The 23,878-nt window shown below is 44.3% G+C and overlaps 1 protein-coding gene and 1 long non-coding RNA gene across 2 annotated transcripts in view; one reads left to right on the forward strand and one right to left on the reverse strand.

Moving 5' to 3' along the window:
* Positions 1-23,878, reverse strand: part of LOC135907290 (uncharacterized) — a 125,961-nt gene that overhangs the window by 98,794 nt on the left and 3,289 nt on the right. The gene's annotated exons all lie outside the window — the stretch shown is intronic.
* LOC135907288 (uncharacterized) overlaps positions 20,316-23,878 on the forward strand; it is a 36,263-nt gene continuing 32,700 nt past the window's right edge. Inside the window, exon 1 of the mRNA XM_065438977.2 lies at positions 20,316-20,514. Within this exon, the coding sequence (XP_065295049.1) occupies positions 20,416-20,514 (99 nt within the window). The 5' untranslated portion in view covers positions 20,316-20,415. The remainder of the gene's footprint in view (positions 20,515-23,878) is intronic.

Below are 23,878 nucleotides of genomic sequence, written 5' to 3' on the forward strand. Positions count from 1 at the left end.
TTGATTTTATGTCAATTGGAAAATGGTCGCTCCCATATGGATCTTAAAGCACGTTCCACTCTAGATACGGTACGAGTGTACCAGATGCAGTGCTTAAATCAATCGATGAAAATGTTTTGTTTGCCACGCTATAGAATGTAGGCCCTTTATTATTTAGTAAGCAAGTACCTGTAGTCAAGAGGACGCTTTCTATTAAGCGTCCCCTGGCATCACAACGACAACCTCCCAAAAGGGTGTTGTGTGTATTAAAATTTCCGACGAGAATATAGGGTTCGGGCAGTTCATTAATAAAGCTTTGGAATACTGTTTTTGAAAGATGGTAGTTCGGGGGCATGTATAGTGAGGAAATTGCTACCAGTTTATTCAACAGTATCGCACGGACAGCAACTGGCTCTACGAGTGTTTTATCTGTAATTGCCGGCATGCAACACCCCTATCTACAATTATTGCCACACAGCCAGACGAGGCAAGGGTGTCGTCGCGGTCTTTTCGGCAAATGACATACTACAAGAGAAAGTTCGTGCGTGAAGGATTAAGATGCGTTTCTTGGACACACAGCACGTTTGGATTGCACTTATTTAAGAGTTCTTTAAGGTCGTCTAGGTTGTGGAGTAAACCCCTGACATTGCATTGTATTATCTGTGCATCCATAATGTATGTGTTTTGTACTGTGTGTCTAAGAAACATAGATTATATTATCTCACGAGACCTTTCCAGGTCCTATAATACGAGATCTCTCTTTCTTCCCGGCGTGCTCGAGGGAGCTGCGCCGTTCTTTAGGCGTCTGAGACACCGGACTTGTGCTCGTATCCATCACCTTGTCTGAGGTGGTGGATACTGCCTTCGGAGCGGGAACTTTCGGGGGAGTGGTGCGCCGAACTGCACGGGCAGTGGTCCTGGGTCCAACAGGCCCGGAGTTCTGCTGGCCCTTATTAGCGGGGGACGGAACAGCGCTGGCTGTCCCAGTCAGGGGGGGTGGATGGCGAGACCACCGTCACTCTCCGAGTGACTTGGGCGGCCGCCGAATGATGTAGCACTGCGCGCTACATCGGTGTAGGAAAGACTGCTCTGATTGTCGGAATAGAAACGCAGGCGTGCCTCTGGGAAAGTCAAATTTAGTTTCACCTTGCGTTGTATTATTTGTTTTTTTTTCTCCACGAAGGGCACAATCGCGAGTAAGCAGGGTGGTCTCCTTCACAGTTGGCACAGTGGGTTGCTGAAGTGCAAACGTCAGAAGGGTGTTCGATGGAGCTACACTCGGCACAATTAGCACGACCTTTGCAGGTTTGTGACCCGTGCCCAAAACGCTGACACTTTGAACATCGACGTGGGTTTGGAATGTATGGTCTGACACGTAGCTTGCAGTAACCGGTCTCGATTGATTGAGGAAGAATGCTGGTTCCAAAAGTTATGATTATATGCCTAGTTGGTATTTCATTGTCATCTCGTCTTCTTTTAATCCTTTGCACCTTGATGACGTTCTGTTCTTGCCATCGTTTTAGTAATTCACTTTCACTAAGTTTGAGAAGGTCATCTTCCGAGATGACCCCGCGCACTGTATTTGTCGTCGTAGTCAAGAGTTGGACGTAAGTTCTTCTGGTCAGGTAAAATGATGATGAAGAAATTGCGGCCACTGACCAAGTCAAGGTGGAAAAACACACAGAGACGTTTCGGGACTCGTACGGGTTCCTTGATCCCGCTAAAAGCGGCAAAGACCCGCAAGTCGTTTTTACGCCAAAATGTGACGTAGAGAACGGGTGTAGTTGGCAGGAAAATTTACATCAGTCCTGTTGACACTGGTGTCAGTAGTTCGAATAAATAAACATTCTAACAAGAGTCGCGTCATCGAATTCTTTTCCTTAGCTATTATAGCAGCGTTTTCCCAATCGCTGCGGTGACTGCGATTATCGGCGTGTTCGGCAAGGGCGTTCGAGACTTTTTTCTTGTTGGAGACGTCCCTTTGGTGCTCTCATAATCGGCTCGTGAATTTGCTGGTTTATCCGATGTAGCTGCAGCTGCAGTCTGCGCATGGTACTTTGTATATGACACCGGGATAATTCTTGCTTTCAAGCCGATTTCTCAGCTCGTTGGATGGCATGTGGGCTATTCTGAGATCGTATCTTGAGAATACGCGGCTAAGAGCTTCGCTAACGCCAGGCACATATGGGACGCCAGCGCGTTTCGTGAATGACCTGCCTTGAGACGGCTTTGGATGGAGGACGCGGGCTTCCATTTTGTTAATAAACTTCTTGACGTACCCGTTCCTGGATAATCGTGCTGTGTTGGCCTACTGAGACGGGAATGTTCCCAAACGCTTCAAGTTTCGAGAGTCTGTCGTACTGTAGCTTGTCGAGAACTTCGAGAAGATCGCCGTTTCCCTTCTTTGTTACTTTATAACCTGGGCTTATTGCTTCAGTGAGGGATTTGGCTACAAGTAAAGGTGAGATCATTCGGACTGTCTTAGTTTCCTGTTGACTGTGAACAGCGTGGTATTTCGGAAAGGACTATTTAGGTTGCATGATAGAGCTGAATGGTTCATCGGTGCGTCCCCTCTTCAGGGAGCGATCAGGCAGTGGGGGAAAAGCGTTTGCATACAAAGTCTGGAAATTTGACGGCGATGGTGGCCACCCACCACCGAGCCCAACAAGGGGACGCTACAAAGCCGGGAGAATACCTGCAGACGCCAGCCACGCATCGCCACTCTAACCTAATATAATATGTCCAAATTTGGATAATTACACCAGGTTAACACTTGCCGGGCCCATAATACGGAAGTGAGAAGAAGTGATAAGGGGACAGGAAGGAAGAAACAGCTAGAGAGAAAGCAAAAGATTGAAGAGGGGGACAGGAAAACGCGACTGCCGATTTCCTCCAGGTGGGTCAGTCTGGAGGTGCCGTCTGTTTGAAGCAGAGGCCAAAGAGGTGTGTTGCCTCCAGCGGGGGGCCTCAAAGGTCCAAACACCCAGCATCGGCTCATCTCCCAGGATCCCCCTTCCCCAGACACGGCTAAGCCGCGCATGGCTACACGCGGGAGGGGCCGACCCTGTTGAAAATGACAACAGAGGTTGTGTTCAGTACTACAGAAATTTCTGTTGTACAACAGGATTTTTCTGTAGTAACTACAGATTCCTGATGGAGCGACAGACTTTTCTGATGTACAACATACATTTCTTGTTGTGACTGCAGAAGTACAGTCTGTCGTATGTCTGTTGTTACAACAGAAAGCTGAAGCTCTACAACCGATTTTTGTAGTATTACAGAAAAATTTGTCATCACTACAGGCACCCTGTTGTCCCAACAGAAATGTTCCTGAAGTAACCCGAAAAACTTCTGTAGTGCTACAGAGAGCTGTTGAAATACTACAGAAATCTATTGTGGCAACAGGCCCCCAATTGTCACAACAGAAGTGTTCCTGAAGTAATGCGACCAACTTCTGTTGTACTACAGAAAAATGTTGTTGTACGACACAAACCTATCATTGCAACAGGCCCTGTTGTCATAACAGAAGTGTTCCTGAAGTAATGGACAAACTTCTGTTGTACTACAAAGAACTGTTCCACAACGGAAACCTATCGTCGCAGCATGTACCCAATGATGACAATAGAAGTGCACTGAAATTGTGCGATGCGACAAGCTTCTGTAGTGCCCAGTTGAAAAAGACAACAGGAATTCCTTTCGCAACTACAGAAATTCTGTTGTACGACAGAAGTTCTTGGCATTTCTTAATTGAGAGACATTTCTGACGTTACGACAGAAATTCTGATGTCGCAACAGAAGCATTCTGTCGCGAAGGCCAATAGTTATGAAGTCGCAACAGAAACGTTCAGTCGCGACAACAAGAGTTCTGAAGTCGGAACAACAGCTTTATATCTGACAGCGACTCCGACGTTACGACACGAATCCTGACGTCGCAGCAGAAACATGCGGTCGCGACGGCCAAGAGTTCCGAAGTCGCAACAGAAGCGCTTTCCGTCGCGGCCCTTTAAAATTGTATGTTAGTTTCGCATCGGTGGTGTACACGGTACTTTTCTCTTGCGCGGTATTCAATCGCGCTTCTCTGAAGCCGGCAATGCTGATGGCACCGACACCGGTATTAAAGTCGACGTGGCGAATAGTTATAATTGTGCCGTGATGACGCGGCACCAGCAACGGCCTACCGGCCTCCTCAAAACCGGCCGCTGATCAAAATCATACCATCTGCGGGAATGGCTGCGTATCCGTTTTTTTTTTTTGTGAGATGTGGCACACAGGTTTGTGGACTTACATGTGCTGTTACACTGACACATTAGTTAATTTCCCAGGAATATTTCACAAGCCTTTGCGAAGCGGAAAAGAAGATTTGGGTTGTTCCACAAAGTTGCGTGAATAGCTGTCTCGCTCGGGTCTCATTAATCTGGTACAGTGCTGCCGTGAGAAGCCAGTATGCTGTCAGAAAGAACTCTCATCCACGAATGTTTATGTAGCTATTTTGCATTCAACACACGAATTATATGCGCGCTCAAAAGTGTAAAGAACGAGAGACAACTGTCGAAACTAGCATTATAACCCTAAAAGTCAACATTGTCTATTTCTGAATTTCTTATTTAATATGGATATCGTACATCAAAATCGATGTTCTAGCACTCCACGATGTACCTGTCGATGGTACGAACACTATTGCTCTTCTAGAGACGCGGCACTTGACGCGGTGGAGTGATAGCGGATCTTGGCTCTTAAAATGCAAATGTAAACATCAGCGCATCAGCAAGTCGTACTATCGACATGGCCAAAATGTACACTAGGAAAGCATGTCAGCGGTGGTGGGGATTCATGCAAGAAGTTTACTTGGCGATTCGTTTCCTGACAGTTCGGTTTTCCACTGAATACTTGTACTCTGCGTCGCGTAAAACCTTATACAAAGATCTATTGTGCATGCTTTTTCCGCCTCCATTTTACCGATCACTATACATTCAATGGCCAGGTCACGATGTTCTAAAGCGAGTTCGTAAAATGTATGTATCCCCTTGCTGCAAAACGTTCTTTTATAAACTTCATAGTGAAACCATACCGGTTAAAACATGGCTACAGAAAAAGGGTATCTTTGTCTCTTCTGTTAACTGTCACCTTTGTGACGTGCCAGAGACGATTGAACATTGTTTTATTAGCTGCACCGACGCCATACTATTTTGGGATGTCCTCCAACGGACTTTAAAAAAAGACTTTGACATCAACGCTCATACTGTGCGATACCTGCTGCCGACCGCTGATAATAGTGCACCTTTTGATATGTTTTTTCTCATCGGAATGCACAGTTTGTGGAAAACGCGAATGATGGACAGAAACGCCGAAACGGTTGTACCTACAAGGGTGAATTTCATCCAAATGACCCTACACCTAAAGCAGGTTTATGATGGACTTTATACCCAGCCGGACTGGTACCCCATTTTGGTGAGGTGCCTATCCTTACCACCCTTCTAAAGTGAAACCACATTTCTACCCACAGTATGAACGATGCCTTTTCTCTAAGTGACTGTCAGTGTGCTCTCCATTCTCTGACTATGCACAACTGGTGAATATCGGGTTGTTGCTACTGCAATAAATAAAATGAAAGAAAAAAAATGCCGCAACTAGATGAAAATGCAAAATCAGTCCTAGAAGCCTCAATTACATTAAAGGAAATTGAAAAATCAATCGATGATTTGAACTCCGGAAAGTCGCCCGGTCCCGATGGACTGGGTTCAGCGTTTTATAAGAAATTTAAAACTCCTATAGCTAAGGCATTGCATGCGGTAATACAAGAGGCATATGACATAGAAGAGCTTCCCCTTTCCTTCCGTCAATCACATATCATTCTCATTCCTAAAACGGACGACCGACTTAAGCAATTACTGGTAGGTTCTTACCGGCCAATTACCCTCTCTAACGTAGATTACAAGATATTCATGAAGGTCTTGGCAAAAGATTACAAGGTTTTATTAAAGATATAGTCGGACCACACCAGACGTGCGGAATTAAAGGTAGGAGCATAACGACGAACATTCATATAGCAAGAAATATTTTGGAGTGTTGTGATGTTTTTTCCAACCATGTGGCAATGCTCCAAATAGATCTGGAAAAAGCTTTTGACCTTGTTACGCACGAAATATTGTTTGCCATTATGGAATATGTAAATGTAGGGAAAATAATACTGGAAGGTGTAAAAATGTCGTACACTGGATGCTCTGCCTCAATTATAATTAACAAACAAGTCAGCAAAAGCATCCATGTTGTCTCTTCGGTGAAACAAGGGTGTCCTCTGTCGTCACTACTTTTTAGCATTTATTTAGAGCCATTTTGTTTAAAGATTATTCAAAATGAGGAAATAAGAGGCTTTCGTATTATGGCTTGTGAAGTCCAAATATTATCTTACGCCGACGACATAGCTGTTTTCTGTACAGATAGAGAAAGTGTAACAAATGGGATAAAAGATGCCACAGCTTTCTGTCAATACACAGGGAGCAGAATAAACTGGAATAAATGTCAGGGTTTCTGGCATGGTGAATGGGAAAGTGTGCCAGTCACGTACGCCAACATTCAGTGGACGACTACTCCAAGTAAATACCTAGGCGTACCACTACAACACTACAAGGATACACAAGAATACTGGAAAGAACAGACAGACAAGGCTCGAGAGAAAACACAAAAATGGGGAGGACGAGACCTATCAATTTTTTCCCGTGCCACAGTGTGTAACATTTTTATTATTGCTCGAGTATGGTATGTTTTGCAAGCGTTGCACATGTCGCGCATGAGTATTCAACGACTGCACAGAGTGTTGTCTGTTTTTGTATGGAACTCATCGTGGGAAAGGGTGAGCCGCACAAATTTGTTCCTTCCAGTGCGATCGGGAGGACTGGGTTTGATTCATTTGTTCGTGAGACAAATTTTCTCTAGGTTCGTATATTATCGAAATGAAAGAAATCCTTTTTTAAGAAGTGTTATGCAAGTGAGATTGGCGAACGCATTGCCAGATGTCATTGTGTCATCATGCACCCATATGCAACGCAATGTCCGCGGATACATGCATGAAATTGTTGCGGCTGTGCAGTTTCTAAAAGTAAGATTTTCAATGGAATATCTCAGCGAGGTCAAGAGAAAACGCCTCTACAAAGATCTAATTGATGTGATGATGCCTGTTCCCTTGTATCGAAGGATGTACAATCCTGGGCCAGGCAGCAATGTGTTAAAAAGGGTTAAAAGTATGACTATCCGATCGTCAGTCAAAACTTTCTTTTTCATGCTCCATAGTGGCACACTTTCTACAATACCGTGGCTAAAGGAAAAAGGGTTGTTGGTACCATGGTCGGTTGACTGTGTAATATGCAAAAGGCCTGAAACAATCGAGCACATGTTTCTCGATTGTTGGGATGCCGTATTCTTATGGGACATCTTGCAAAGAACCCTGAAAAAGGAACTGCCCCTTACACCCTACGGCATTCGATTTCTTCCCGTCGAAAGCGAAGGTGTGCCGTACGATATGCTAATGATTCTAGTAATGCACAGTGTTTGGAAAACCAGAATGTCAGTGCGTAATGCGGACGTCAACGCGAGGTCAGCCCGGGACAACTTCAACGAAAGCATCGCATATTTACGAGATGTGTACAAACAGAAGGAAGAAAAGCCAGATTGGTGTGTTTATCTGGACGAACTCCTGACCGTAAAGCGTTTTTTACCCACTTATGCTAGCCAGACACAAGCTAGCATTTTTAATGTGATGTTATGATGGTGTTTTTCACTGTATTGTGCCAAGTTGGCAATAAAGAAAAAAAAAAGTCAGCGGTGGTTTAGCGGTAAGATGCCGGGCTCGGAATCGTGAGGTCGCAAGTTCAAATCCTAGGCAGAAACTTTTTAATTTTTTTTCTTTCTTTCTTGTACTAACAAATTTACATAGCCTTAAGGAGGTCTCTGTTAATTTTTAATTAAATATTGATCAAGAACTACAGAACTCCCTACTACAGGACGTCACACTACAGGAAACAGAACTACAGACAACAGAACCACAGGCAACAGAACTACAGAAACAACGTCCCAAAATACGACAGACTGTGAAAATTTCCTGTTGTGTTTTTCAACTGGGGACCCTGGTTTGCTCGGGTACGTGGTGTCGCAACAGACCAAACGCCTGCTAACGCAGACGCCCCTGCGGGGTCAACTCTGTTTCAGAAATCACCTCCACCTTCCAGAAACTCTGTCATCGACTGTCAAGAACTACCAACGGAACTTCGGGTCAGCTATAGTTGTTAGGCTCGTTGATGGTACAACGTGAGCGCCAAGGTTAGTGCTCACTTTGTCCCATCGTCCTCTTATTAACGCGACAGCGTTAAGGAGCTCGTATCGCAGAAAAGCCGGTGTCGTCGGTGTCGGCGTTGGCGGCGTTGGCCGTGAGCAAAAAATCCCGGCAGGCAATTCATAAATAAAAACAACTTGCAAGAGGGGCTGCGTAGGAATCGAACCAGGGTCTGCGGAGAGTGAGGTGGAGACACTACCACTCAGCCACGAGTTCGATGCTTCGAAGCAGTACAAAAGCGCCTCTAGTGAATGCGGTGTTGTCTTAGAAACGTGCCGTAGAAAGTTAAACTGCGGTGTATATGGGTAAATATGAGCATGTAACTTACAGAAGTTGCAGTTACACAAGTAGCGAAGTACGTTTCCGCTACATTTCTTCTGCGCTTTCCGCTCACGCAGAGCCATCTTGCGGCAAATACAGAACACCCCCTCCTTTCAATGAATGGCGCTGCCCCGACAGGTGGCGCGCCACGCGCGCATTGGGTCTGTGCCGGGACCGGTGCGAGGCGCGTCACGGCCCCGACTCCCTCTCCCGTGACGACGCTTCGCCGTGCTCTCTCACGGGTCGCAGAATCAAGCGTCCTTCCTTTCTCTAGATCACTATCTATATATCTCTCTGCCCGTGCCGATCACGACGTTTGGCTGGCGTTCCTCCTCCGAGACACCGAGTTCTTTTCCGCTTGCTCAGGCGCACGTTTCGTTGCGCGCCGAACGCGGCGTTGCTCGACAGTCACCGCGTGATTGGTGGGTGCAAAGTCCGATGCGGGGCACCTCATTAATGATCGCTGCGCCGTAGCGCATTGTATTACACCCCTTGGCGGGTCGACGGGAATGCCGTCGCGTTCCACTCTTGAAGGCGAAGCTTAAGCGTCCTCCAATTTTTTTGTCGATTTGCACTAACTGGCCGCAGTTCCTGCGGTCCGTTGTACGGAACATTGAGGATTCTTTAAGAGAAAGTTTACGAAGTACCCCACTTTCCTGAAACCACGTGCAGTGGTCACTGAGAAAATAAAGATCCTACCCCATGCAGTTCGTTATCTTCAGAAAACCCGGCGTCTTGCTTTACTATAGGATTATACTTCTCGGCTTGCATAGTCTTTGGCGGAGTAGGACGTGCGATACGCCTGCCGAAAGTCTGAGGTCGGCAGATCTTTTTTTGTTTTCGGCAGCCTGCAGCGCATGTAAAAGTGTGCATGCTGCTCACGAGCAGCCACCAAATTTGATGGCAATATATAATTCAAGCTTCTGATAATATCAACTTTACGTATAATGTGTTCAAGAAGCACTGTTCTTACATTTCTGCTCGTAGTCCTTGGGTTTGAGTTCATCGATGTATTGAAGAGTGTACAAAGCACAATATATGCATACGTGGATCGGTAGCTTGTTAGACCTAATAGCATAGAAACGAACATCTGATCTTAATGACAAAGACCAAACCTCGCTAAGTCACCATGAGATGAGACGAAGCGATGGCTGGCTTTCCTTTTGATTTCTTGATATCGCGACGCATAGCAAAGAGTGAGTCGTCATGAATTTGTTGTCATACTGTCGCCGTGATGCCTTCGCGGCCATTACATCCTTGTCATTCTAACTTCGACATGCGACTCTCATCATGCCGTCGTGAGTCATTGTCGTTACGCAGCCTTTCATGCCATCGCCATAACTTTGTCGTTTCACCATCCTGATCGTTCCGTAACGTCACCTCATTGTCTCATTCCATCGTTGTTATACCACCTTGATCGATTCATCGCCGTTATTCCTTGTCCGTCATTCTATCGTAATCATGTTGTCGTCATTCCATCCTGATGTACCTCGGTTGACATGACAGCGTCGTTGTCACAAGGAAGCATGCAATTCTTGTCATGCCGTCATCGTCGTGCTGCCGTAGTCGCGTCATAATCGTCATTCCAGCTTCTTTTGTAGTGTCCTGACAACACAACACAACAACACAACACAACCAGCTACTATGTCACCATTTTCCTCTCAAGCTCACGATTTTTTAGAAGTATGCTCTACGTTTTCATTATCGCAGTTAACCACTCAAGCTACTAGAATCACACCTGTCTCAGCCAACATCCTTGATCTAATCCTTACAACAAGACCTGACCTTGTTTCTAGTATTTCCTATTTACCAGGCATAAGCGACCACTCGTTACTTTCCTTTTCCATTGATGCACACGTTCCAAAAAACAGCAAAATACGCAAGACAGTTCGTGACTATGCTAGAGCTAATTTTGAGGCAATCAGCAAAGAATTAGCAGATTTCACTAACACATTTCTGACTAACTTTGATGAACGTTCTATTCAACATAACTGGGACATGTTTTCAACAAAAGTAAACAAATTAATTGAAAAATACATCCCTGTTCGTATTATCACGTCTAATCCTCGAACACCATGGTATAACTCCCATATCAAATGGCTTTCTAATCGAAAGAAACGCCTGTATCGCTTGGCCAAATTATCACCCTCAAACTCACGCTGGACGGCCTATAAAACTGCATCTGATACTTACATTGCAGCATTGAAGGAAGCTAAAGATAACTTCATGTCGAATACCTTACCCGAACTTCTGAATTCTAATGTTCGAAAGTTTTGGCGTATGATTAACCCCTGTCTTGATAACTCCATTGCCTTGGTAGACACAGCTGGCAACCCCGTCCCACCTAACCAATGTGCTACTATTCTTAATGACACCTTCTCAAGAAATTTCTCCGTAGCTATAAATACTAATCTTCCAGACACTTTTCGTTACAGTTACCCATTCATGCCTCCCATTATTGTTGACACGGCTGGAATTACGAAACTCATCAATAACTTAGAGCACCATTCCTCCCCTGGTTATGATTCTATTGATTGCAAATTTCTTAAAAATACTTGTGTCTACAGCTCAATCATACTAACAAAAATATTTCAGCAATCACTTGACACATCAACTCTTCCATCCCAATGGAAAATTGGGAAGGTGATTCCAATATTCAAATCGGGCAACAGAAGTTCACCATGTAATTATCGACCCATTTCCATTACTAGCACATGCTGCAAACTCTTAGAACATATTATATACTCGAACCTTGGCGCCTTTCTCGAATCTAACTCCTTTTTCTCACCAGCTCTACATGGCTTCCGGAAATCATTTTCGTGTGAAACGCAGCTCATATCATTTACTCACAAACTGCACCGCATTCTTGATCGTTCTTCGTTAGTTGACTGTATTTACTTAGATTTTTCTAAAGCATTCGACAAGGTCTCCCACATACTTCTTTTTCATAAACTTAGTCAACTTAATATCGATAATAGTCTTTATTTGTGGATCAAAGATTTCCTTTCAAATCGTACCCAATTTGTCGTAGCCAACGAACTTTCTTCTAACCAATGTCCTGTCCAATCTGGAGTCCCACAAGGATCTGTACTAGGCCCCCTTCTTTTTCTCATTTTCATTAACGACCTTCCTTCTTTAGTTTCTTCTAATATTAATCTTTTCGCTGACGACTGCGTTATTTTCCGTGAAATAGTTACTGATAACGATATTAACATTCTCCAGTCAGATTTAAATTTTATATCTTACTGGTGCAATACCTGGCTAATGGAATTAAATATTAACAAATGTAATGTGATGCGTATCTCTCGCGCATCCAGTAGTCCTGTTCCATATTACCTAAACAACTGTCCTTTAACCGCGGTTTCCTCCTATAAATATTTAGGCGTTCATATCACTTCTAATCTAAGTTGGTCTCTGCATATTGAGAAGATAATTAACAACGCTAACCGCATGTTAGGTTACTTACGCCGTAACTTTTCTGCTGCCCCTTCGTCTTTAAAGCTCTTATTATATAAAACACTCATTCGATTTAAATTAGAATACGCCACTCCAGTCTGGGATCCAAGCATTAACAATTTGGTTGACTCACTAGAAATGGTGCAGAATCGCTCTACTCGCTTCATCTGTTCCTGTTATAACCGCACTGCTAGTATAACTTCTATGAAATCTGATATATCTCTTCAATCCCTAGCATCCCGCCGAAAATATTTTCGCTTGAACTTTTTCCATCGGCTTTACTATCACCCTACCCTCCGTGACGAATTCATTCTTCAGCCACATTATATATCTAACCGTGTTGACCATCGCTTTAAGGTTGGTATCGAGCCATGTCATACTAAAACCTTTCTTTACTCTTTTTTACCTCGAACTTCACAAGACTGGAATCACCTTTCTTCCGACATTGTTTCCAATAATGATAATACCCGATTTAAACATGCCTTAGCTAACATTGTATAATTAGGATTTACCATACCTTAGCATGCTTTGTGATATGTTTATTATGTTCATTATTATTTTGTTGTTATGTTACTATGCACTGTGTTTATTCTCTACCCACTCCCCTCTGTAATGCTTCGGCCCTGAGGGTAAAATAAATAAATAAATAAATAAACAACAAGAAGCACACTGGGCGTGGGGCGATCGCCTAACCACGTTCAGAGACCTCACCGAACACTACAGACTCGAAAGACGCACATTCCCGCCACCGCACAATAAATTGAACAGGAACGAGGCCGTAACGTTACGCTTGCTCCAGACACACACCTACCCTAGCTTACACCACTGCTATCCGCGTTTATATTCAAGAGACGCGTGTAAAACATGAGGACAGAGAGAAACGCTGCGACACATGCTCTGGGAGTGTGCCGGCAACAACGGTAATCAAACCAGCTCCGTTGGCGACACGTCCATAATCGCGGCCGTTGCCAGGGTAGGAGAAGGCTCGAGCTCGCTTCTTCCCGACGCTGCCCCGGATGCGGGAGCCGCCGGGGACCTTCTCCGTAGGCGTCGCCCCCGCTGGGAGGCGGCTATCAGAAGTTCAGCGCTGGCAGACCAGCTCTGGGCAGTCCGGCAAGCCGAAGATGCCGCTCGAGTCCAAGGACTTCTAGCCGTCACCTGAGGCCACCACAGCAAGACCTGCCGGACAATTCTTTATTAAAGTTTCTTCTTCTTTCAGCTTCTTTATCCGGTTGTCATCATACCATTGTTGACAGGCCATCGTCATCATCTCATTGTCCTCATCTATTCGTTAACATGCTGTTGCGGTTACTCTATCGTCAAAATTTAAGAATTCACATCTTATGCTAGTCATGCCGCTATCGTTATACCGCCTTTTCTGTCCTATCGATAGCTTTCCTTCTTCGTCATACCATCGTCGCTGTGGCGGTGTACCGCTGTCCTCATGGATTACCTTGGCATGCAATTGTCATAGCAAAGTTGGGCGATATCGAAGTATGTGGCATTTAACCGAACCAACGAAAGTCCCAGAATTACCACTACACGTGTTGAACAAAGGTGGCTTCATTAATACGGTAAGTCACTATACTGTTCCAAACTCTTTGTATTACGGTCTAGAGTCATTGTGAGATGAGTTCCACTGTAATTTTTTCCGTAGATTGCGTGGGAGGGTTGTGTGCGTGTAAGCGGGCGTGTTTTTTCTGCTCTGATTTTCTTTACCAGAATGAGTTATCAACTAGCCCAAACTAGATTCCCAACTAGATGGTTATCAACTAGAATCGACGCTATCACTAACATCGATTCCTTGCAGAGCCGTGCTGTTCATTTTATTTTTTCCGACTACTCATCCTATACAAGGGTCCCAGAAATTAAAAAAAACGTGCCAAACTAGAAGGCCTCTCGTATCGCCGTATACTTGTTCGTTTAACACTTTGCCATAAGCTTTATCACCATCCACCTCTTCATGACGATATCTTTCAGTCACTCTATGCCATCTTTCCACGACGTGGTCATTCTTTCAAATTTAAGCGGGTAAATGGCCATACATCCTGTCAACTCATGGACTCTTCGAACGATCATTTAGTAAAGCAATTTGCCATGGCACACCAGCACAGAAAGTGACAAAATAAAAATTGCAAGATTTACTTCACTGTGATGGAAATGCTAATAATATTTTGTTGATTTTTCTTTGTTCACCATTTCCTGTCGTATTATTCTTTATGTTTTCATTGCTGTTTTTATTATTGCTCTATGTATTATTGTTGCTGCCCTTTCTAATATGTACAGCGTCGTTAATGATTGTATCGCACCCCTCCCTATGTAATACCCTCCTCGTGAAGGCCTTTAGCAATAACATGAATAAATAAATAATTATTAAATAAATAAATAAATAAATAAATAATAGATTCCGTAATTTAACTTCTAGAGGTTGTTTATTGAAATGGAACTACGATACCTTTACGGAAGTATGAAAAGTATGAACAAAGAGAGGAAGAAGAAGATCGCGAGGCGCTGGCTGCTGCGGGTTGTTGGAGGTCAGCCCTCTTAAATACTAAGGCTCATTTTGTATATATATTGTAAATATAATCTTCTATACTTCCAACATCCCCATAACATATTCGTGACAGGTGCGGATTACCACGGCTGGAAACGGAGCTCCGCAGTGGACGTCGCATCACCGTCCCCACCACTAATGACGGTGAGCACTCGGGATCAACGTCGTTGCCGCCTCCTACGTCACCGTCGCATGCTACGTCGCTGTCACCTTCGGTTGTGGTTGTGCAACCCAAGGATCCTGGAACTTTGTGGTGACCGATGACGCAGACGTTGTAGAGTGGGTGGCCGTGTACGAACGCGTGAGTGGAATCAACAGATGGGACCCTACACTGATGCTAGCTAACTGGTTGTTCTACGTAAGAGGCACGGCAAAGGTGTGGTACGAAAACCACGAAGAGGAGCTAACCAACCGGGACCAATGCAAAGAGAAATTGACAGAGTTGTTAAACAAACCAGCCGGCCGTAAAATTGGCGCAAAGCAGGAACTGGCCTCCCGTGCCCAATCTCCCACGGAGTCCTATGTAGGACGTGCTGGCACTTTGTCGTAAAGCCGATCACGATATTGCAGGAACTGAGAAGGTAGTGCATGTGCTCAAGGGAGTTGCTGACGACGCCTTTAATCCGCGCATCAGCAAAAGCTGCTCTACAACTGATGCTATCATCAAAGAGTGCCGACAATTCGAGCAGGCAAAATCCGATGCGGCCTGCACCCATTCACCAGATACCCCAATACTGCCGCAACATCGACGTGGGAAGATCAGCCCGCACAGCAGCCTACGTCGCCATCAAAGGACGTCCTGCGAAGCGGTCGACCCAAACTGGGTGCGATGGCGCCCACAACTTTGTGTTTGCGTGGCCCTGATGCTATCCCTTTTTCAGCTCCCCTCGTACAACCCATCGTTTGCTAGGAACTTCAAAACATTGGTCTACATTCTGTCTGCGCTTTCACCAACCCCAGAGCCAACGAACGCCCTTTTACTTTTTTCGCTCCACCCCGACGCTTCTCTCCGCGTTATCGCAACCCGACTGAGTGGAGAACTGCGGACGACCAGCTGATATGTTTCACCTGTCGCCGCATTGGTCATGTAGCCCGACACTGTCGAAACTCTGTGCCCTCAACACCTCGCACGCCGGCCAACCTGAGCCGTTTTGATCGAAATTCCCGCAATATTTCGCCCACCGCCGAGTCTAACAGCGCCGACAACTCTGATAGGAACACGTGGTACAGCCACTCACCATCGCCACGCGGACACCAGTCTCGTTCATCGCAAAGATGTCGCCCATCATTAAATGTGGTAATGAAGAAATCGAAATTGTTGTGGAACACACTTTACTCGGCGTAACACTATATTCGAATCTTACATGGGATTCACACATTTTCAACCTATATAAATATCTTGGATCCGTCATTGGTGCGATGTCACATTGTCGTGCGCTTCTCTAAATAACAAAATTGAAATTTCTTATGCACTGTTTGCTTCTCGAATTAATTTTTGTAGTTTGGTCTGGCTGACAACAACTAAAACAAACATAAAGTTAGAACGTTGCAAAAAAAAGTTGTACGACAGATCGGAAACCTTGAATATTGTGAATCTCGTGTGAGTTCTCCATAATTCACCATAATTCGCACAAAAACCATGTACGACGTCTTTTTATCCTTAAATAAAACATTTAGGCAATTCTTAGAAACAATGGTGAGTTCATGTGTCGACAGGCCTGTGTTGAATACACGCAGCACACACATGTGCTTCCTCCTACGTTATCGCACAGATTATAAACTACAAACGCAAAGAAACGCAATAGGTGTCAAAATCTCAGTTGCGAGCATTTTTTTAGTGATGTAATAAATGTTTGTTGGATCAATTTATATTTATATATATATATATATATATATATATATATATATATATATATATATATATATATATATATATATATATATATATATATATATATCTATCTATATATATATTACTATCATTTCTACATTCTACAAACAATATACCACAGCCTAGTGCATTATCGCCTCCAATATTGTTTATCTGTCTAGTGTACCACGACGAAATCCAGGATCCATGGTTTACTAACCTTGCAGAAACGCATGATTCGGGTAATTGAGAATGTGCCCTATAGAAGCCACTCCGCTCCGCTTTTCAAGCAGAATTGTATTTTAACATTATAAAACCTTATTAGCAAAAAAAAACAGCCATTGCAATATTTAAAGAGGTAAGACTCAATGAAAGCACCTTTTTTAAAGCATACCTCCCGAATGAACATAAATACAACACAAGGCAATTAACTTACAACGACAAGATCCGCAACAATTACGGCATGCAAAAGCAGGCATTCATAGTTGCAGTTTTTCTTAATCATCACCCTGGCTTACTCACTATAATAAATGAATCACCGTCCCTAAGCACTTTAAAAATGTGAACATGTATTGGCTGTCGCTTAAGGTATGACTGTTCATTCTTGTATACACAAATCGCATTCAGTATTTCTCTTACGTATTTCATGTACATTTCATTTTTTTTTGTGCATGTATCCACTTTGTGTACCATGCTTGCCCAGTGTGCTTGAGTGTTTTGTGCACTGGGAACGGGTGGGGGAAGGGGACTGACACTGAGTCGGGCATTCGTGCCTTGTTGTCGGCCTCTTTGACAGGGATTCACTGTATGTTTTTCTGTCAAAATAAACACCCATTCGTTCTTTCATTCACACACAAACACACACACACACACACACACATATATATATATATATATATATATATATATATATTCCTCATACATCTGTTTCTTGAGTAATGACGACGCACTTTCTTTATTTCCTTCAACATTTTTTTATTTGTTGGGTTTGTTTATGAATATATGCTTAAAGTTCCACTTCCTGTATTGTTGTTAAGTACCTTGTGTTTGCCGTTTCACTGTACCTGCCTTGTAACAGCTACCTGGGCATCTGTCAGGCTGTCCACACAGCTTTTAGCCCAGGTAGCCATCCACTTTTATTTGGTGAATAAAGTCAATATTGAATTTACATGCAGGTTGCATATCGATCGGCACTTTGCAATCTACAAAGCACTCTAAGCATGCTAAGCGGCCATAATCTTTGACTAACGTGTCTTCAGCGGCACTCGCACCTCCGCGTTGGTGTTATTTAGGTTAAGTAAGTGAACAGCTTTCCCCTGGCACGGTACGTTGGCAAAGAGAGAAAGAGGGTGAGGACGGAGCACTGCACGCGCCACCTGGCGAGGCTCAGCCCCCTTGCGAGCGGCGCACGGAGTACACCTTATACCTGCCCTCTCTGGCGCTGACGTCAGATCATGCAACGAGCGAGCGAGCACGTGAGCGCCGGGAGAGGAGAAGCGAGAGAGGAGGGAGTGTGTTGCATCCGCACTACTAGGCGGGCGTTCAGTCTATGTCAGGCAACTGCTTTCCATTAATTAACCAATTAATTGTAATCTCACTTTGCTGTGTGTGATTAATTAGTGACAGCATTACTTCCGCTTTCTACTTCCAGCTTTCCAGGAATTTCGCCAAAGTCATGCTCACGTGGCGGATCTCTAAAGAATAGTGTGGTGCTTTATTATGTGATAATCAGTGATTTCTAAATAATTTTAATTATTTCAAACAGTTCAGCAACTAAACATGTAGCTAAATTTGTGCTCTGATATCATATCTTTAGTGAAACTCATGAATTTCGGACTGTAATAAGTGTTTTCCATTTTTTCTAATTTATTTTCAATTTCCTTCTCGGTCGTCTCAGGAAGTGAACCGGAAATGCTGCGCAAAAAACGACAGTGTCACTCCATGCTCCTGCCACTAAAAAGCTACAGCAGGATGGTTCTCGCAGAAATTTAACACACAAGGAGGTGCCCCAGAGATCACTATGTGTTACGCTTGGGCAGTACGTAATTAAAAGATATAGCAGCTTCACGAAAACTAATTATATGTTTGAAATGTACATAAAAAACTCCATGAATGGCAGCATTTTCACAACTCCAGTGGAAATGACATTTTTGAGTCGCATCTCCCCTTACAATATTTAATTTGGTTTTAAAAAATATGCTAAGTGTCCCTGCTAACTTAAGCCAGAGTTTCAAAATAAGCGCATACCACGTAGCTGGACAGAACCAAGGCAATGTTGTTTGCCGTCGCTTGGAGATATTGAAATTATTTTTTTAGTTCCCCCTATTTAGATAATCAGTCTTATTTAACTAATAAACTTATCAAATGTTATAATTATATGAAAAGTGTCAGTGAGGAAATTGTAGAGCGACATGAAAAACTCCCGATACAGCTTTCGCTTGCTCAATACGTGGTACATAAAAGTGTTTTTTCGAGCGTGGAAGAAGCCCGCGAGTGCACACAAAATCACCGCGCGACTGGCCGCTCGAGGCACTTTGCGTTTATTGTTGGGCTACTTTCACGCTGGGATAAACGCTTTTATGCAGCACGTATATTGGGCGACAGAAAGCTGTATCGGGAGTTTTTAATGTCGCTCTACACTAGCACAGCTATAGCGTCGTCGTCACTGCTCCGACAATAGGAGTTCGTGTTCACGTCTACTATTCTGCACGTTTGCCGCACTGCTGCATGCGCGCGCGTCGTCAGCTCCACAAACCGACGACGACGACGCACACAAGGTTTGCGGCACTTGCCGCTGGACAGGACACATGCGGGCTATTGTCCTTCTAACGGGGGATTGCTATCCCATTAAAAACTGGCTTGATTCGGAGCAGAAGGCTTCGTAAAAATATTCCGAATGTTGTTTGGAAGCATCAATTACGCAGTAGCAGAGCATTCGATACCAGAGTGTTAAGAAGAATGTGCACTGAGCTATGGCATGAAAGAAAATACCAGCCTAAAAGCAATACAAGTTGGAAAGACGACGCCTGTATCTTCGTACAGTGAGACACCGCAATCGACGACGCCGTTTCAATTGCTTAAATCCGAGGGCGCAAGATCATATCCCTGCCTATCAATTGAGGTTTAAATGCAAAAAAAAATCCGTGGACCATTCATTGCACGTAAGAAGTCCCGGTGTTAAGAAATAATTCGGATTCTTTCGCTTATCCGGATTCCTTTCGTAATGGCACGAATAATTTCACGTTCCTTCTATACTTGGGATTTATTCTTATTTGACCATGCAAGTATAACTCCAAAAAGAAAGAGAGAGGAAGTGGACTAACCTGTTAATTTTCAGTGGTTTTAGGCGAGCAGATAATGTGCACTTTGCAGCACTTCAAATGAAAAGAACTGCAAAACGAGCAGGGCGCTTCGCAAAAACCAGCAAGGGTCTAGTCCGATTCAGACAACACTCCTCTTTTGAGATGTCGGTCACGTCGCCCTATCTGCTTTCATGCTGCTGAGTAAGGAAAAATATCTGAAGTCGTCCCAGCCTTCACAGGGCATGAGCTAAGGCAACAAACCACTCACTCCCTATCGCAAAGGCGTTTCACCAGAGTCATCTCCTGTTTCCCTTCTCCGTCTTCTCGGTCCACTTAGCTAGCGACGCAACCAGTGCAAAAGTGACGCGTGACCCAACAGCGGTGTGCTGTCTGTTTTCTTGTGGAGTCAAGTCAGTTAGCTATTCTTTTTTTAGTGCTTCTTTTTTATTTCTTGCAAAAGACATGAAGTCTGCGCTCTTGGGTTCCCCTCTGCCTTTTCTGTCGGGCAGATATTTAGAGGCACAGCACGAGAGCACGTTAGGCCCCGTCGAGAAAGAATACTTTTTCCCTCAACGAGCGTCGACGTGCAGTCAACTACCGGTCGAAGATGGCTTGGCTGAAACTGGCAGTCTGTCTGCTCCTATTTGCGTTGGCTACCGCAAATCTCCCAGGGAATCGCCGCCGTGAAACAACAGACAGCTTGAGGGTGAGTCGTCACACGCGGGTACTAGTTTGACTCAGACCGACTGAATGCGGTGTAGTCGGAAATGCAGGGAAGAGTGGTAATCTTAGTTAATCAGTGCGGCCAAATGCATAACGAGAAGCTATGGGAGATTTTTTTCTTCTTTGTTTTACTAAGTTGCCATTCTTTTTTATCTCCGTGGCTTTCACTTCCTGCTTTTCATTAAAAGCGCGGCCGCTAGTAAAGAAATTGCACAGGTCGAACATGGACTATTTGTTCCTTACGTGTTGTGTTGTGCCCTAAGTACTTAGCAGGTGTACACAATAGGAGACACGCCAAGTAAGGCACGTGCGAACGAGATTCCGAGTTTTGTTTCGTGTGTAGCATAACAGAACTCGAAATTAAGATCAGCCATGTTTTTTTTTTCTCTTTTTTTTTCAAGTAGGTACCATCATTTCGTGTCAGTTCGGTATATTTTTCTATCCGTCAGGGCTGCAGGAATTTTAACTCACACCATCGATAAGAAATTCAGCTGTCTGTAACGGTCTTCTGTGTAAAAAATATTACAGCTCGCAGTTTTTCTTGTACCTTCATTGGTACGTATGAGTTATAAGTCTGCAAGGATCGTCTTAATAAGATTTTCGCAAAATTAAAGGTGTTTCGATTTGTTCCTTAAAAGCGCATTTAACTGTTTTTCTTATATGCAGAAGGTAACCTTTAAAAAGCAAGCGCATTTATTACATTAACATAATCGGTATGTTGCTGCGATAGGCCATAAATAGCTGAGAATGCATTTACGCCTGATAATCAGATGATACTGGCCCCATTGGGAGCCCTGGCTGCTCTTTCAGATATGGAACAAATGTACAGATATCATAAAAAGAAAGACCCAGGCGGTAGTGAACGAAAAAATAATATGAAACGTGTTCTTTAATTACGCATTTTGAAATGGTGTTGTTTACTTCAATTGCCCATTTCTTCAGGTATTCAGTTTCGAATGCAAGGTGAATTCCCCCGTAAAAAACATAAGCGCCATTCCTGCTCAACAGGCAATAAATTCAAGGCGAAATGGCGCGCAATTTTCTGGTTTCGCCTTGATCGAACCACGCTTACTTGCGTTTAGTAGGAAATAATTTGACGAATTCGAGTGACGAACTGCCTGCTCCTTCTGGAGGACGCAGGCTCCCAGAACTAATGTGCGCCATACTTAGCATCAAAATAAAACAAGCAGAATGCAACGAAGGGTCTTCGTTTGGTTGCGGTTAAAGTGTTTCCCAATAAGCGCATTAGGACGTGAGCAGAGTACAGGCGATCACAAACTTTCTTACAAAACTTTGCTGCAAAAGTTCATCGTTCTGACATCAGATGGTTTTCTGACAAGAAATTGATCATTTCCAACAAACTATTAGCTTATTAAGTGCAGCAATTATTAATTAATGCGCATGTGTCAAAGAGGCCCTGAACCACTTTTTATCCATGAGGAGAAATGCATTTGAAGGCTATTTCAGAAATATTTTTCCGCAAAAGGTATCTCAATGCGTTCGGCAGAAGCAGCGTTACTGGCAATCAAACATCCTGTGCTCCCGTTCCTTCTTCAATGTCTTGCACTGCGAAGGCTACGGCGGAGCGGGGCATGCCCAGAATGCTACGCCTTCTGAATATCACCGTGGCGCGCAGTCAAATTTGGTGTTGGATGTTAGCGGCGCCTACGACGCGTCAAACGTACGCCAAACACGGTTTCCCTCAGCCAGGCGCAGTGCGATTAGTCAGTGGACTCGTGGCGCCACACCACGGCGGCCGCGGTGTCTGCGGTACGTAGAACACCGCAATTACACGCAATAGGTATAGACAAGAACGGCACCGAGAGCGGCGCTGCTGCGCCGGCGTTGAGAGCGCCACATGCGGAGCAAAATTCTATTAGCCGGTGGCACAGAGTTTCATATTAGTATACCTAGAGGCAAATCTGGCGCTGCGATCGTTCAACCATCATGGGAATGATGGGAAGTACAGGCTTCGGATTGGCATTCTATTGACTGGCGAACTAGTCTACAAGTATTTTTTTGGCAGTTTTGGTTTCGCTTCAAGCGCAATTGCTATAACCTGCAGTGGGACAGTGCAACGCAAAGCTCTCTGCCTTTGTTATGTTGCTCGGAGTGGCGATAGCGCGCTGGGCCAGCGACTGGGACGATGCTTGTGTCGCGGTGTGGCGTCGAAGCCGTGACGAGAAAGCGGCGGCATCATAAACGTTGAAAGAACATGTTTTGAGCGTTTGGACCTTGGTTGGTTAAGTGTGTTAGGTTGACACTGTAGCGTTACGTTCTTTATGAAACTTCAGAATAGGACAAAGAAGGCACTACTGATACAAGACATATACAGTTGTACTTCTAGTGGCTTGAAAATCAAATTTTATTGAGGGCTTCATTATGTGCTCGTTTATGTGCTCATTGACATGCGTGTTTTAGGACTTTGAGAACACAAACTTACTTGTGGTAGGAAAGATAGCTGCTTCCGAGCTGTAGTCTAGTGTCGCACAATGGGTACCCGCAAAGCCACGCTGCAACGCTTCGGAAGCGGTACGCCAATATAAAATATGACGAAGCATACTCGTAGGAGGCCACTAGCGTCCTAGCTAGCACTGCAGAAGATGTGCTTAAAAGTACTTGAAGACGTTCAGCAATCGTGACAGCTGACGCAACCTTTTCGAAAGAGCAAGAGAGTTCGCAAGTGCCTGTCGTCTGCGAAAAAGTCTCGCGTTTGCAGCGAGCAGGCGTCGTAGCAGACGACACTTTTAGCATTCCGCTCAAGGGCGCAACGCTTTGTCACAATACAATATTTTTATTTCCAGAAATACTTGGTGAGTATTTTTATATAAGTACATGCACGGTTGTTTTGCTGTTGCAAAAATGAATAAATAATTATTCTTTGGCGTTAAATTGGGAACAGAATCGCACAAGTATGGATACCCTGGTGTGTCCTGGTGACAAACCATAGTAAACCATGCTTCCATCTCAAATTCATACAAAGTTTAGGTAGCGTGTTGTACATTACATAACATACTGCAGAAATAGAATCAGATTTTACGCGATAATATTTGAGCATAGCTTTGTTTACTGCGCCAGAAGCAAACGCCACTAGTCTAAAGACCGAAGTCAATCCGAAGCCTGTACTTCCCATAATTCCCATGTAGGTTGAGGCAACGCTCATGAGAACCCCCATAGACACTAGCGCCACATTTCCCTCTAGGGTATTTATTTAGAAACTCTATGGCCGGTGGTAACCCTCTCCCCCGTCTCGTTCGCACCGCCTTGACTGCCTCCTGCGCTGCGCGTATTTGGGCACGTTTCGTGCCGCGCGCGGTGTGTGCCTACGTGTGTGCGCGTGGACATTT

The sequence above is a fragment of the Dermacentor albipictus genome, chromosome 7 (assembly GCF_038994185.2).
Source record: "Dermacentor albipictus isolate Rhodes 1998 colony chromosome 7, USDA_Dalb.pri_finalv2, whole genome shotgun sequence".
NCBI lineage: Eukaryota > Metazoa > Arthropoda > Arachnida > Ixodida > Ixodidae > Dermacentor > Dermacentor albipictus.